General features: G+C 35.0%; 1 protein-coding gene across 1 annotated transcript; it reads right to left on the reverse strand.

Moving 5' to 3' along the window:
- Window positions 1-4,362: 4,362 nt before the first annotated feature.
- Window positions 4,363-6,034, reverse strand: LOC147542781 (D-ribose-binding periplasmic protein). Its single transcript, XM_086637734.1, has 3 exons — window positions 5,018-6,034; window positions 4,741-4,898; window positions 4,363-4,666 (listed from the first exon to the last, which is right to left on the reverse strand). Exons 1-3 carry the CDS (start codon window positions 5,316-5,318, stop codon window positions 4,562-4,564), a joined length of 564 nt encoding a protein of 187 aa, XP_086493860.1. The 5' UTR covers window positions 5,319-6,034; the 3' UTR covers window positions 4,363-4,561.
- Window positions 6,035-17,234: the final 11,200 nt, after the last annotated feature.

The following is a 17,234-nucleotide window of genomic DNA, read 5'->3' on the forward strand; positions in this document are numbered from 1 at the left end:
TGAGTGTGTATAGATAGATAGATAGATATATGTGTGGGAGTTTGGGAGTCTTTATGGGGATTTATTCATTAGATTAGTGGTTGCAGATTCCCAAAGGTGGGGAATCTCTGTTTCTTTTTGGGTTGGTAAAGAAGGGAAAGATGAAGAGAGAGATAGAGAGACAAAAGACAAGAAAGGAAGTGAATGGGTTCAAAGGAGACATGAAGTTGAAGGGAAAGCTATGGAGAGAGAGAGAGAGAGAGAGAGAGAGAGAGAGAGAGAGAGAGAGAGAGAGAGAGAGAGAGAGAGGTGGGGTGGAGAGAGAGTGAAACAAAGTAGATGTGATGATAGAGGAAAAATATTCCTCTTAACTAGTGGGCTTGATTTTGGTTTTTCTTTTTCTTTGGACACTTTGGGCCTAAATCTATGGGTCATCAACATTAAATTGATAATGTAATTTTTTTTTTGAGGAAGGATTGATATTCTAATATAAATCAGACTTGTTGTTCATGATTTTGTTTCTTTACTACTTTCTTCTCGGGACACTAACAAATTATGATTCGTACCCATTTGATGTTGAGTTTGAACTCAATAATTGATTCAGAAAATGTCTAAACACGTTAAAAATAAAATAATATTTTAGATCACAAAAATTTCGTATCTTCCTGATTTAAACTTAAACTATGTCTAAAACTAGGTTTAAAATGACTATGACTCACAACTTGGTTTAAAATAACTATTACTCAAATCGACTATAACCCTTTATTGGAATCTAGATTAAAATCTGACCCGATATAGTGATAACACTCTGCGCTCTCCTTAGGTCATGGCCTCATGGGAAAATGGTAGTCGGTCACTTTGTATAAATAAAAATGCCATAAACCTATATATCAAATGTTTCATCACTAGGGCAACTCATGTTAGGTTTTGGCTAACCCACTTAAGTACTTAATTCCGTATTTTCAAGTGATAGACACATAGCTAGATAGCTACCAATTACTTACAAAACAAAATGATAAAACAGGATTAGTATACCCAAATGCCGGTTACCCACCATTACCAATATGATAATCAAGGTCCACAATTACTAATATCTCTATTAACATATCAATTTAAGAGTTTAAGATGCAAAGCTAGTATTGGTGCCTTTTAATAACTTTCTGTGATAATTGACTTCTATAAAAAGTTGAGATTATAAACAAACAAAATAAAAAAGTGAGAATAAGAACTCATGCTATCTAAATCCAAATCCCAAATTTCTAAAGGACCCCAACGGCTACTTTAACTGTCATTTAAATATTCCCTCCACAGTTTGTAAGGAAATATCTTAGGTGTTTCATTTATCTTGCACATATATATCCATCCTTAACATTTCATTCAAAGTGAAGTATCCAATGAATAAAACCAAAACCCTAACCCAAAACTATTCACTTTTATTTGCAGAATGAATTTATTGGTAGGTGGAAGGCCGAATCATATTCTTTTAAGGTACCCCATTATATTTTTCAGGAGAATTTTGAACTTTAAGGTGACCATGACAAAATGGAATGTCTTTTAAGAGAGTGTCTGTGTGAGAGAGAGAGGTGCTCGTGGCTCATGAGGGGTTAGACTTTGTATAAGTAGGTCCGGATTTAAAAGAGTCTAAAGCTGATATGATTCTTGCAAACATTCACTTTGTGCAGTCGATACGGTCCCTTGTTAAAAGAAAAAGAAGTTGATATGGACCCTTTGTGCAGCTATGTACTTACCAAGTATTTTCGAGGAATTTTCATTTGGGTAGGGAGAGTTAAGGTATATGTTTATTCACCAAAAGTATACCTAAATAAATATAAAAGTAGTTTTACGATAAGATTCAATTATGTAACACAATACCGACATAAATGGAGAAACTACTATCGTCTTAATACTACTTACTACTGAGCTATCGAGGATCGATTATGTAGGCGTTGTACATAGACTAGACCAACATAGTCACATAGATGTACTAGCTAAGATGGTTTTGTTGGACAAGATGAAGAACTCACAAAATCACGTCGAACTCAACTTAGGGCAATGAGGTACTTTTGGGAAGTTTCAATCCCCTAAATTCCCATTTCGTCAGTCAGTACCAACGAGTTATATATTGTCAAGAAATTTGAACGGCTAAACCAATCAAACGATAGTAGAACATTTAATCATATTTCTCTCTCGTATACATTAATACATATATAGTATTGTAAAATATGTAGCTCTACCTAGTTGGTGGGCCGGCCCACAATGAACATAATAAGGAAAGCCTATCCCAATAGGGCCAAGTCTAAGCTTTCCAACTCATGAGTCATGAAAATTCCTATATATCTTTGGATGCCATGAAAAGAATTTAGTGAAATGGGGTTAGGTTCCTTCTTTTTGTTGGGTGGGAAGGAGCGTTTTTATGTCTGTCATCTTCGTCTTCTTCTTCTTTAAAATCTAGCTTTTTTGGTGAGATAGTGATAGTGCCTCCCACAAGCATTCATGGAATTAGTGACAAAAAAAGATTCATCTATTTTATCATCTCTCACAATCTACCCCATCTACATTCTTTAAATACCTCTTTTTCTTGTTTATTTGATCTTTTAAATAATGTCATTTCTTAGAAATACTATAATTCTTCAAAGCTCTTGACACTTGAGAATTTAAGGTGTCTAGAAAGTGAAAATTATTGACCTAGGTTAAATCTTGTCATAGATTTGTGGGCCAACCCTAATCTTAATGTATTGATTTGACTATATGTTATTTATAGAGATTTAGGACAGCGGTGAAGCAACCTTACAGATACTGACATATCGTTCCAATAAAAAGACACTGCAAATTGGTTTATGAATATCTAGACTAGTGGATGTATACCCAACTTCAATACCACTTGACTTTGGTCAACATACCTTGACCAATTTTGACTATGTAGGACTATTGTATTTCTTTTTTTCATTTCACCATTTACATGAAACATGAGAAGAAGAAGAATGGAATTAGAAAAAGTAAAAGAGAAAATGAAAGATACGAAAAGAAATTCAAAGTGGAAAATAGGTAAGATTAATATAGATAGAGCTAAAGAATATCAAAGTGCAGAATAACGATCTATTTTTAGAGAACTGAAAATGTAAACTTAAACAAATGAAAACGGAAATTTATCTCGCCTTTTTCCTTTCTTCCTTTTTCTTTTACATTTTCCTTCCATGAAACAAAACAAAATGTGACTCACTAAAACCCTTCCAAAATTCTCTTGGTGTTCTCTTTGAAAGGGGAGTGCCTATAAAACTTTTGCTTATAAAAATTAGATGAACAAAATGTGCCAAGACAAGCCATGTATCACTATGGTGAACTATAGGCCTAGAGGCCCAGTTTTTTGTTATTCCAAAGTTACCAACTCTCCTCTATTTCTTCTTAGATTCCCCCACCCCGCCCCTCCCCAAAAGGTTACCCTAATAGAAGAAATGAAACTACCCATAAGAGAGATTGAGACAAATAACCTAATTTCAAAGTTCTAAATATGAAAATGAGGAGAATTGGTTAGGTGTTATAGTCAGTCTTGTTGAGTTTTTAATGCTTTTTAGTAGACCCATTAATACAGGGGATCTTGTCCTTTACAATTTGTCAGCACCCTACCATCCTCTCCCAGGAAACCCTAGAACTCAGTCATGGAATTACAAACACCGTGTGGGCCTATTGACTATGATCTTGGAACAGCACCACACTCCCTTATTCAAATTCGAATCGAAGTCTTAAATGCTAATACAATATAATATGGGAAAGCAAGGCGAAAAGACCTGGGGCTGATTTTGTAGCATTAAGTGATTTAGTCATTAGAGTATAGACGTACGAAATGACAATATGAAGATCGATTTCAAGTTCATGGTTACTGTTTTTGTGAGGAAAAAGATTTTGAGGCATACCCTTGTTTCCTCTTTGTGAGAGTAACGCTCTAACCTTCGCAGTTATCGATATTGTCCCTACTTTCGACACCCATGCCCAAGCCCCAGCCCAAGCCCAACAGGTACAAAATTTTGTTTTGGGCGGAGGCTCCACGAGCCCACCAAAAGACCTCATCGCTACTTACTAAGTATGATCGTGCACCTATAGCTCAAGCTCGAGACTCTCTCGCGAGCTACGTGAGACTATCACAGAGAAGTATTTAACCTTATTTGATTTTATGCTCATCTCCTTTTCATGAGCACACAGCCCCGTTCGAGTTTGTTTCTTTTCCATTTGAGATACATAAAACTCAAATGTTTGAATATGTGAAATGTTCTTCGGATACATATTTCAGGACATTGTTATCGAGTTCGGGTGAATTGTTCACGTCTTGTTTTAATATGAGTTATTGTTTGTTGTAATTCCTCTCTCCTTTTCGATAAAGTTGGCTACTTTTGTAAAGAAAAAAAATGTGAATTTGATTAGCAAACATGAACCATAGAAACTGAAATCTTGAGCAAACAATAACTCCTAGCTAATTCCATAGTTCCTTCCCACTAAGCCATCTTTGACAAGAACAAGGATCAGCAATTTCATTTCTTACAAGGTGTTTGAAAAAAAAGAAAGAAAAAAAAAAGTTCAATGAAAGTAATCAACTTGTTGCTTCTGATATGCTCTGTAACGAAGGTCGCCAATGTCTCGACCTAGTTAAAGAAGACGATGTCGTTCTTTGTCGATGTCTTTCCGATTTTGTTGCCTGAAAAATATGATTAATTTAATTAGTATTTGTATCTTATTTTATCTGTAAAGTACGAAAAATGAGATTCAGACCTGATTAATCTGCCCTGGGTTAGAGTTTGTTTCCTCTGTCTGACTTCCAAATTCCTGATTTTGGATCATTAATCTTTGAGATGATTGTTCATTTGATTCTGATTTTTCTCTCTTCTTCATCTTTGCAAACTTTTTAGCCCACAACCCTTTCATTACCTCTATAAAAACCCAAGAACATAAACAAGAAACCATAAATTAGATTAACAAATTGAATCAAAATTATCCATCTAAACCACTTAAGAACAAGAGAAGGATTATGAAAGTAAGAAGTAAGAACCTTGAGAATCGATGAGACGATAAGCTTGACCAAGATTCAAAGTATCAGTAGATTTGAGTAATTTAACACGCGTAATTCGAACACCATTATTATCTTTCTGTTCTTGTTCTTGTTGTTGGTGGTGGTGGTGGTGTTTATCTTCTTCCTCTGTCATGACTAAATTGATTATAAGAGCTACATAATGACCAGGGTTTGATCTCATTACTTCTTTTGCAGTTACAGGCCAATACAATCTTTCTTCTCTTCCACTTGGATGTTGTATCACCAAAGATGCTACATCAATAGCTTGACAATTCCCCATCTCTCTCTCTCTCTCTCTCTCTCTCTCTCTAGTCTCAAGAAGAAGGTATAGAAGATAGAAGAGGAAAGAAGTCTATGTCAACCACCTAAGAGAATTGCAGGTAAATGTCTAAAATGAAACAGGGGAAGTCTAAGTACTAAATACAATTACTATAAGATCAAATTGAGACTTTGGGGAGTTGTTTAATTGAGATATTAATAACAACAACAACAACTAGGTAAGAAGATCAATATAAAATCATTGGGTTTGTGCTAAGATTGACACATGGTGAGATATTGGTGGAAATGTTTGAAATTGTACTATATTTTTAATAAATAAAAACTGAAATCAGTTGGGTTGGTGTCTTTTTCTCTTCTGGTTTTTTTGCTTTCCTCTTAATACTCTTACTTGTAATCTTTCTTTTAGAGATTCCTTGAAAGAAAAGGTATGAAAGTAGAGAGAGAAAGAAAGGGAGAGAGAGATATATATGGAGAGGGAGGTTTTTGGTGGGTCCATGATCAGGCACTGACGCACACTTACATCCACTCCCCTTAGGCCCCAACATCTTATCTTCATCTGCCATAAATTTCTGGAAAGGCGCCAGTTCTGTAACAAGAGTGATAGTGTGTCCGAAAAATTTCTGTAACTAGAGCGATAGTCTGTCCCAAAAATCTGTCGATATAAGCAAAGGGTGAAATTCGACATTTCACTCTTGATGTCAACCCACTTTTACATGCAAACTATCATTCTCGCTAGGGAATTATAATAGATTTGTATAAATATGTTCACTTTAAAATAAAGTTTATTTAGCTAATTAGGTTTTTGTTTGAGAGAATTGGGTAAGAGTAAGGTGGGTTGGGTTTATAATAGAAACTATGCCTTTAATGTCTTAGAAAGACAATAGTGATTTCACATTTGCTTTCTTTCACGAGCACTGCTATTGATATTATTTACGACATGATTTTTCCTTCAAAAATTTGTCTCTTAAAATTTAGTACTTCCACCCTATTTTGTTTTTTTTAATTGTAGAAATTTCTTTTTATTTACTAGTCATTGTAAATGATCGTGGTTAATCGAAAGGTAAAATATTACTTTCCGAGAGAACTTTTTTTTTGTTGAAATATTTCCGAGAGAACTTGGTACATATGAGACCAACTAACCGACTAAGAGTAGGGTACCCTAAGCCACATGGGTAGGTCAGTTGTCCCTACATCCAATGTCAAGTCCTTTCAATTTATCTTTCCTTTTTATTACTATATTCTACTTTTTTTTTTTTTTTTGTTGAGATACTATATTCTACTTGGAAGTATCTCTTCTATTTTGTCTTCTTTTCATGTGAAAATAGAAATAGGAAAGCTCAAATCAAATATCTCCATATTCTTCTCTCATTTTCTTAGTATTGATTGCCCATTTTATAACAAAAATACCTTTCACAATAGGGAAGAGTAAAAGCTTTCATAAATCAAAGTGAAGAAGAATGGAAGTAGGAAAACAAAGTGAGGGGGAAAAAACAGAGGTTGCTTTCCACTAAAGTAGTAAAGAAGTTGCATATTTAGGGTCTAGTAGCACATGTTGAAACAAAAAAGGATAGTTTTTAGGTAGCTCTACAAGAGACCTATTGAAAAGTAAGTTCTTATCTTGCTCTTATTTTTCGGTTGAAAGATTTATGTTGCTCTTTGATAATTGAAAAAGTGAAATTACAATACCATCTTCCACCAGCACCAACCAACTCTAAAGTCATCTTACTAGAGCTCTATTTAGTGAGACACAAAAAATTAATAAATATTGTAATAGAATCCAAGAAAATGTGTCCTATTCGTGACACAAATTTCTTCATATAGTACAAGAAAGGTGGAAAGTTTCATTACGTATATGAGGATTATCTTGTCGCAGAGATTTGTGTTTTTCTGATCGAATTTAAAGTCTTCGTGAATAAAGATTTATGTGTAAGATAACTTACTTCTGCAATAGCAACTGAATTTTAACCTTTAATTTATGTTTAGAAAAACAAGTAAAGAATAATATCGGAAGATAATAAATTTTATATTACTCCACAACTTTATTGTTCATATCTCCTAGACATCTTTATGTTTCTCTTAGAAAATTCTGGCACATAAGTTTTATTCTCGGTATAAGGACTCTCATACTTTAACAACCCACAATCACAAATATTAATCCTCACTTTATTGCTTAAAAGTCTAGAAAGCAAACTAATCCTATATGGAAATTAAAAAATAATTACCATTAAAAAAGATGCTTCAAGATGTAATAATCAAATAAAACTTTATTAAAATACCATATTTTATTAGAAAATAGAATCTTTTAAGTTTTGTATTCTTCATCTGAGATATGTTGAATACATTAAAAGAGAATGTTGTTGCATTGTTTTATGAATTGAAAACTAAAATAAGAAATTAATTATGAGAACTGTTCTTTCTTGTTGCATAGTTTAGATAAACAAAACAAATAAAAATATGTTAATGTGATTAATTTCAGGTCGACGTCATATAAATTTCATTTGGAAACCGACCAGACGGCAAAACTGCATTAAATTTAAACTTAAGCCATTATTTGCTTAAAAAATAAGTTTTCGTGTTATCTTTTATTATTTTGATACCTTTAAAATCATCAGATGGTGGACTCTTAGTCACATTATCTAAAACTAGTTACTAGGCCTATTACGACATTAATCAAAAGGCGAGGAAGCGTCACATAAAGGATGTTATTACAGAACCATCATTTTGTTTCATCGCACCGTTCAACCAGTTTTAGATTAACACAAAGTTAATTATTTGATCTTAAAAATTGCCTAGTATAACTTTAATTCCAAAGCTCTGTCATATTTTTCGTATATACAATCTTACAAAAGTTCAATAAGAAATGATTGATGGATTGACTGAAGTGTTGTTAATTTTGTTAAGCGGCGTAAATGGTCCTTTATAATATTTTGGAATTTAAATACTTCTCTTTTGTAAAATTAGTGGATTTGATTAAGGTCAATTTGCTCATTATGGTTAACTATAGGGGGCAAGTTTTTCTTGGTCCTCTACCTCAACTACTAGTCATTAATATTTTAGATTTTTTTGGGTAGAAAAGATAACAAGACCTAAAAAGCTTCATTTTATTTTTGAAAATCTTGCCCTAAAATACAAACCACAAATTTAGATAAGGGTAGGGCACCAATATGAAGAATATCATAAAGATTGTAAAGTATATAATAGTTAATTAGAATACTCCTTTTAGTACCTACAAATTGATGTTTGGCCAAATAACAATGAGGGTTTAGTTCTGAGTGGTTTTGACCCAGGAGTATCATAGTAGCAATAATGATGAGATGAGAGTACTATACTTGATTGATCGTAGCTTGTCACTGAAAGAAATAAATGTTTATGCACGAGTGTTCCACGTGATACTGTTATGTTGTTGGATTGATTTATTAGCATTATTGAGCATCGTGAAATTTTTTCGTAAAAATACCGCAATAATTTTATGTCTCTTCTCATATTTATGTTGAACAAGTTTTGGTGAGAAATTCAATTTTAAGGTCGTGTTAAGAATAGGTGGAAAAGACAATATAGATTCTTATCCTTTTTTTTTGATGAAGGATATAGATTCTTATCCTTGATCGCCTCTAGATGGAAACTACAAAACATCGTCAAGAACTAACGTATAGATGGTGTGGAAATTGAAAAGTTCACCTTTTAGGAGGTTTTTAAGATGAGATTGACATTTGAATCAAGAAACCCATAGTGTAATTAGTACAAAATTAGTTCACCACTAGTGGAATTAATTTCAAAATGTTCTTTTTCAATTTGAATGCTAATCCACCTCTAATAAGCTGGCCAACTTTAATACAAAAAAGTAACATTCTTTTTTAACACTTCTATAAAAAAAAATGGATGGTCCTACTCTTTACCTTTGATGATCCTATGGTAAAGCACTACGTAATTCTTAATTCAAAAAATTAAACCGTTGGATTAGACGAAAACATGATGGAATTGTCCTTTAATACAGCTAAATGCAGGTAATGTTTATCTAATAATTTGTTAGAAAAAATATTTCTTTCCAACTTTAAGTAACTTGAAAGAAATGAGGGTTAACAGAATGAGATAAGGGCCCATTGACATTATTATTTCAGGGGAGGAAAAATGAAAGAGGCAATTATGATTGTAAAATCATGTATAAAACTATCTTTATTTTCAAGATTACTCACTCCCAACAATTAACTAGCTCCTAACTATATAGGTAATGTCGTAATGATCATGAAATGCCTTATTTCGATCTCTAAAAATCTTTTGGAGATTTCTCACAGAAAGTCACATCGAAACCATTCTATTTTTTTTTCTATACAGGAAGATTCAAATCTTGGTAAAAGGTGAATGCAGCTAGAGCTTTAATACACTCTTGTTTAAAAATTTGTACAAAGTTTGTTGTAGCATCTATTTCCGAAAAATTGCATCAAGTAGACCGTCGCAAGATTTTAAGTTCGATTTGTACTATATAGATGTTCACTTGCACAATTAAGACATTTCATAGTTCATTCAATTATAAATAAGAGGGTTGATTATTGAAAGAGTAATGCTAGGTTTACAACTTAAAATCTGGAAAACTCATCCAGATTGACATGGCATCTTGGAATTCAAATGCATTTATGAGTAGTTTTTTACTTTTACAAATCTACCCCCTCTTCTCTTGTTTCTCTCAAAACCTTCACTGTTATCATCTCTTGTTCTTCTTTGTTCTGTCTTTCTTCAAATTTAATAAGTAACTTATTTTAATCAAGGCATTTTTTAATCAAGAAATCAAGTTTTTTTTCTTAACCCACATATCTATTTTGACAAGAGAAGAATCAAGAATTTTTCTTCTTTATGCCCTAGATCTTCTAGATCGAAATCAAAATCAATAATCTTCACTAATTCAACTTTATCAAACAACCAAACTTAATCAATGTTAAGAAACTTCTCTCATATCACTTGTATGAAAGAAACCTCCAACACCAATCATTTATGGAGATTTCTCGTTAGAGAGAGAAACTCCTTAGAGGGAGAGGAAGTTACATAGAGAAATAGAGAGAGAGAAAGAGAGAGAAAGAGAGAGAGAGAGAGAGAGAGAGAGAGAGAGAGAGAGAGAGAGATGAGCAGTTGTTTGCAAGTATTTAACACCAGTGGAGTGCATTAGATCATCAAAATTGGGGGGTTTTCTGAATTTCTGATTTTCAGGAGGAAGTTTGGGAACAAGAACAAGAGATGATAACAAAACAGATTGGGTAAAAAGGTTTTGGTGCTTTCTACCCAAATAAAAATTCAAATATCCCACTAATCAATATTTTTTTCACAAATGGTGAAGGTTTTGGTGATGAGAAATAAGTAATACCCGGCTTTTGAAGGTTCAGAGAGAATAAGAACAAGAACAAGAGAGAATAAAAGAGATTGGGTAAAGCTTTAGAGAGAGAAATAAGTGAAAAGAAGGGTAGTTTGGGAACAGTAAAAAAATACTCATAAATGCATTTGAAATTCCAAGATTCCACCTAAGTGCCATGTCAATCTGGATGAGTTTTCCAGATTTTAAGTTGTAAATCTAGCATTTCTCTTATTGAAATTGACAAAAGAAAACTGTTACCTGAATGGTTGGTCCTCGGTTTAAAATACATCCCGATCGACATAAGTGGAGAATAAGCAATAAAATGTAGGGTTAATTCCGTTTTGGCCTCCATATTGTGACCAACTTACCGTTTTGGCCCCCAATTGTGTCCGGCAGTTCGTTTTGGCCCCAATTTCCTGTTTGGCCCCACCATATTTTTGTAAGCTTCTCCATTATACCCTTATGGCAAATTCGTAATTTAAATGTGTTTTCTTTCTCTTTGTCCACCTCACCAAGCAATTTCCACGTCACATTTGTCCACATAAGATCGTCGGAATATGTCGCCGGAAAATGTCGCCGGCGACATCTTTTTCCGGCGACCTCCATAAATTTTTTTTATAACTTATTCTTCTCCAATCATCTCCTCCACCCCCTTTCTCTCTATATCTTCTCTTTCTCTCTCTATATTCTCTTTCTCTTCCAACATAAGCATAAGCAAGTTGATTATCATGAGGTCTAGGTTAAATCTTACCACCATAACTACACATAAATTTCACCTTCTAACTTTCTTCTTTTCTTTTCTTCTCTCTCTTTACTTCAGGATTTGAGAAAATACCAAACCCTAGATCTGGTTTGGGTTTCCAAACCAGATCCGTTGAAGGTTCAATAGAAACAAGGAGGTTTCATGGAAAGCATCGGTTCCGATTGGGAAAAAATCAAGCAAGGAGTTCGGGAACACCACTAACGAGATTGGTGTGGCCGAGAGCCCGAGACCAGAAGTGGCGATACGTACAGACGCCGACACAACCAGATGCACGAGCATAACCTCCGGCGGCAAAGATCCCACCTTGTTCTTGTTTAGGAAGATCATTTCTTATAGTTTTGGATCTAGTTAGGGCTTGATGAATTTCTAAAATAAGCTCCACCTAGATAAGCAAAAACAACTGTGTTCTTCTTCATGTTTTAGGGCTTCAATAAAAACGTCAGCTCCTTTCCTCAGTTTACTCGGTTCACGAACTGTAGCTTCAACATTTTTAGATAAAAAAGTTATTGAGAGATTGCTCAAAATCTCTTCTTGTTAAGGTTTGTTCTTTGATTTCAAATTTGATTTTCTCTCTCTACAGTTACTGTTGTTGAATGGATGAAGAGTTCTTTAATACCTTGGTCTTGATGGATAAACAAATCCCTAACTTTGTTTTTTTCATACTTTAATTTGGGTTTTCATATTTTCTCTCTACAATTACTGTTGTTGAATGGATGAGGAGTTCTTCAATGCCTTGGTATTGATAGAGAAACAAAGAGAAAGAGAATATAGAGAGAGAAAGAGAAAGGGAATGTTTCTCCGTCTAAACTTTCCTCTTTTTTTGTTTTTCTTGTGATGATCATCACTAACTTCTCCATCCTCTTGTTTCCCTCTCTAAAAGTTTCTCCCTCTTTTATTTATTTATTGTGCATACCATGAAAATGAATCCAATCAAGTTATGATTTGTGTGGTGATCATCTATTCATCTTTCTTGTTTAATTTGTTGAATGAGGTATAAATTTCAGGAACAAAAATCTCAAGGTGGAATAGAAGAGATTTCATCAATGGGGGATTTTTGGGTAGAGATAAGTTAATGAGTACGACAAATCGGTTAAGTTTTATTTGAAAAAAAATGGAGGTCGCCGGAAAAAGATGTCGCCGGCGACATTTTCCGGCGACATATTCCGGCGATCTTATGTGGACAAATGTGACGTGAAAATTGCTTGGTGAGGTGGACAAAGAGAAAGAAAACACATTTAAATTACGAATTTGCCATAAGGGTATAATGGAGAAGCTTACAAAAATATGGTGGGGCCAAATAGGAAATTGGGGCCAAAACGAACTGCCGGACACAATTGGGGGCCAAAACGGTGAGTTGGTCACAATATGGGGGCCAAAACGGAATTAACCCTAAAATGTAGCATTCTAAGGTGTCGTTTGTGTTGGGGTCCCTCCTTATAATAAAATGACTCCTAGTTGGAATAGGATTTCCCTTATTCCTTGTTTGGGGAAAAAATAGAAGTTTCTATTTTTTCAAGCCTAAAAAGGAATTCCTATTTCTATTGGTAAACCTCCCTATTTATCATTATAAAAGGGAATGAAAGGGAAGAGATTATACACAACAACTTCCAGAACAAAGAAAAGTCAGAGAAAGAGAGATTTCTGAAGTGGTTCTTTCAAGAGAGATTGAAAGAGCAGAATATTGGTTTGAAGAAAAGAAGATTATTAATCTTGTGAAGCAATTTAGTTTGTGGTTATCTTCTTCAACCTTTAGTAATCTAGGATTTGTTCAAATCCTAAGGAGTAAGAGATTTTTAGTTCTTTGTTTCTTTGTTCAGTTTATCCACCATAGGTTTGGTGAAGAGTTGTGTAACCCATTATTTAATTATAGTGGAAGATTTCTGGACTAGGTCCCGTGGTTTTTTACCTTCTAGTTTGGAGGGGTTTTTGCCACGTTAAATAATCTTGGTGTCTCTACTTTTACTTTCACATCGTTTATCTTCATATTCCTGAACAAGTTAATTAGGTTATTTTTCCTAACAAGTGGTACCAGAGCTAAGGTTGGATTTATTGTTCAGAAATATGGAAGTGAATACTAATCGCAGGATTAGTTTAGATGGAGAACTATTTGATGTGGAAAGCAAAAATGGAAGATTTGTTATACTGCAAAGACCTAGCTGCACCCGTTGAAAATCACGGTACAAAACCGATGAAGATAGATGAAGAAGACTGGAAGGTATTAGATCGTAAAGTTGTTGGATTTATTCGACAATGGGTAGAACCCAGTGTTTTTCATCATGTATCGACGGAGACTTCCGCTTATAGTCTATGGAGGAAATTAGAAGAATTATATGATCAGAAGACAGCTGCCAAAAAGGCTTACTTGTTCAGAAAGCTAGGAAAATTACTATATAAAGAAGGAACCTCAATTGCTCAACACTTGAATGAGATGAAAAGTCTAGTAAATCAGCTTTCAGCAATGAAGTTAGTTTTGGATGATGAGTTGCAGGCCTTACTTCTTCTAAATTCTTTACCAGATAATTGGGAGACATTGGTGGTGTCTCTTAGCAATTCTGCTCCTGACGGCATAATGCGTATGAATCACGTAACAGGTAGTTTGTTGAATGAAGAAACAAGAAGGAAATCATCGTCAGACGAGTCTCATTCAGAGGCACTTGTTACAGAAAGACGGGGGAGAGGTAAAAGTAGAAAACCTCATAACCGTGATAAATCAAGGGGGAGATCAAAACCAAAGAAAGAAATTAGATGTTTTGGTTGTGGAAAAATGGGTCATTACAAGAGTGATTGCAGGAAACCAAAGAAGGAAAATAAAAAGGATGATGAAAAACAAGATAATGTTGCGGCAGTTGCCTCAGGTGATGACATTATCTTACTCTCAGGTTGTGGAGAGACTTGCTTAAGTATGACTGAGTCAGAACTAGAAATAACATGGTTGGTTGACTCAGGTGCTTCGTATCATGCTACTCCATGTAAGGATTTCTTTAGATCTTACAGAACTGGTGACCTTGGCAAAGTCAGGATGGGAAACTTAGGTTTCTCAAAAATCGTAGGAATTGGAGAAGTGAAAATTGAGACGAGCACAGGGAGTACATTGATTCTGAAGAATGTGAGGCATATACCAGATCTTCGATATGACCTAATCTCTACCGGAGTATTAGATGATGAAGGGTACCACAGTCACTTTGGTGATGGAAAGTGGAAGCTCACAAAAGGGTTAATGGTGATAGCAAGAGGGAAGAAGTGTTGTACTTTATACAGGACTCAAGTAAAACTGTGTAAAGGAGAATTGAATGCAGTTGAAAAAGATTCTTCCACTGATCTTTGGCATAGAAGACTCGGGCACATGAGCGAGAAAGGACTTCAAATCCTTGCTAAACGACAAGACTTACCGAACGTAAAAGGTATAAATTTAAACACTTGTTTTCATTGTTTATTAGGAAAGCAACATAGAGTTTCCTTTCAAAGGAATGCATCTGAAAGAAAATCCAGTGTTTTGGAGCTCGTTTATTCTGACGTTTGTGGACCTTTAAAGGTCAAAACACTTGGTGGTGCTTTGTATTTCGTTACTTTTATAGATGATGCTTCCAGGAAAGTTTGGGCATATGCCATAAAGACCAAAGATCAGGTACTTGCAGTTTTCAAGAATTTCCACAACATGGTAGAACGGGAGACAGGAAAATCATTGAAGTGCATTCACACTGACAATGGAGGAGAATACATCGGGTCGTTTGAAGAGTATTGCAAAACCCATGGTATTCGACATGAACAGACAGTTCCCAAAACTCCACAACAAAATGGTGTAGCAGAACGCATGAACCGCACTATTGTGGAGAGGATCAGATGTATGCTCTCAGAAGCTAAGTTGCCTAAAAGTTTCTGGGGTGAAGCAGTGCGTACTGCATGTTATCTGATCAATTTATCACCTTCAGCACCATTAGATGGAGATGTAGCTGAGAGAGTGTGGGCTGGGAAAGAAGTCAGTTATGAACACTTAAGGGTGTTTGGTTGCAGGGCTTTTGTGCATATACCTAAAGATCAAAGAGCAAAGCTTGATGATAAAGCCAAGCAATGCATCTTTTTAGGGTATGCAGATGAGAAATTCGGATACAGGTTATGGGATCCAGTCGATAAGAAGATTATTAGAAGTAGAGATGTGGTCTTTCTTGAAAATCAAACTATTGAGGACTTCGGGAAAGTTGAGAAGCATGAGAATCATAGTAATGATCTCATTGATCTAGATCCACATATCTCTTCTAAGGTTATGCATGATAATGCAGGTGAAGAACAAAATCATGAAGATGAAGCTCATGAAGATGTTCCTATGGGTGATGATGTTGAGCAAGGAATGAAAGTTCAACATGAACCACCAGCTGAATTGAGAAGATCGACTAGAGATAGAGCACCATCTACCAAGTATCCTCCACACGAGTATGTGATGGTTACAGGTAGTGGAGAACCACAATGTTATGAAGAAGCCCTAGATGATGAACACAAGAAGGAGTGGTTGAAAGCTATGGAAGATGAGATTGAATCGTTGCATAAAAACAACACTTTTAAGTTGGTTGAAAAACCTAAGAATAAGAAAATTCTTAAAAATAAGTGGGTGTTCAAAATCAAGACCGAAGAAAGAAATTCACAACCACGGTATAAGGCACGCCTAGTGGTGAAAGGATTTGGGCAGAAGAAGGGTATTGATTTTAATGAGATTTTCTCTCCGGTGGTGAAGATGTCCTCTATACGGTTAGTATTGGGATTGGCTGCAAGTACGAACCTAAAATTGAACAACTAGATGTCAAGACCGCTTTCCTTCATGGTGACTTGGAGGAAGATGTGTATATGGAACAACCAACAGGGTTTGAAGTTAAAGGTAAGGAACACTTGGTTTGTAAGTTAGAGAAGAGTTTATATGGGCTGAAACAAGCACCAAGACAGTGGTACAAAAAGTTTGAATCATCCATGAAGGATCAAGGGTATCACAGGACGGCTTCAGATCATTGTGTTTGCGTTCATAAATTTCCTGATGGAGATTTGATTATACTTCTACTTTATGTTGATGATATGTTGATTGTTGGTCAGGATGCTAATAAAATTAGCAGGTTAAAAAAGGAACTAAACAAGTATTTCGATATGAAAGACTTGGGTCCAGCAAAACAAATTCTTGGCATGCATATCTCTCGTGATAGAAAAGCTGGAAAACTTTGGCTATCACAAGAAAGATACATTGAGAAGGTTCTAGAAAGGTTCAATATGGACAAGACAAAACCAGTGAGTTGTCCATTAGCCAGTCACTTCAAGTTGACTCGTGATCAGTGTCCATCAACTAGAAGTGAGAAAGAAGAAATGGAGAAAATTCCTCATGCTTCAGCTGTAGGAAGCTTGATGTATGCAATGGTGTGTACAAGACCGGACATTGCATTTGCAGTTGGAGTAGTAAGCAGATTTCTTGCTAATCCAGGCAAAGAGCATTGGTTAGCAGTGAAGTGGATTCTGAAGTATCTTAGAGGTACGTCTAAAGCTCGTATATGTTTTGGTAATGATAAGCCAATATTAGTCGGTTACACAGATGCAGACATGGCAGGAGATGTAGACTCTAAAAGGTCCACATCAGGCTACTTATTTACATTTTCAGGGGGAGCAGTGTCATGGCAATCTAAATTACAAAAGTGTGTAGCTTTATCTACTACAGAGGCAGAATATATTGCCATTACAGAATGTTGCAAAGAGATGTTATGGATGAAGAGACTGTTAGAAGAACTTGGTATGAAACAAGATAATTATGTTATTCATTGCGACAGTCAGAGTGCCATCTACCT

This window comes from Eschscholzia californica, unplaced genomic scaffold (assembly GCF_041429995.1).
Source record: "Eschscholzia californica isolate CP2 unplaced genomic scaffold, dmEscCali1.0.p SCAF_4, whole genome shotgun sequence".
Lineage (NCBI taxonomy): Eukaryota > Viridiplantae > Streptophyta > Magnoliopsida > Ranunculales > Papaveraceae > Eschscholzia > Eschscholzia californica.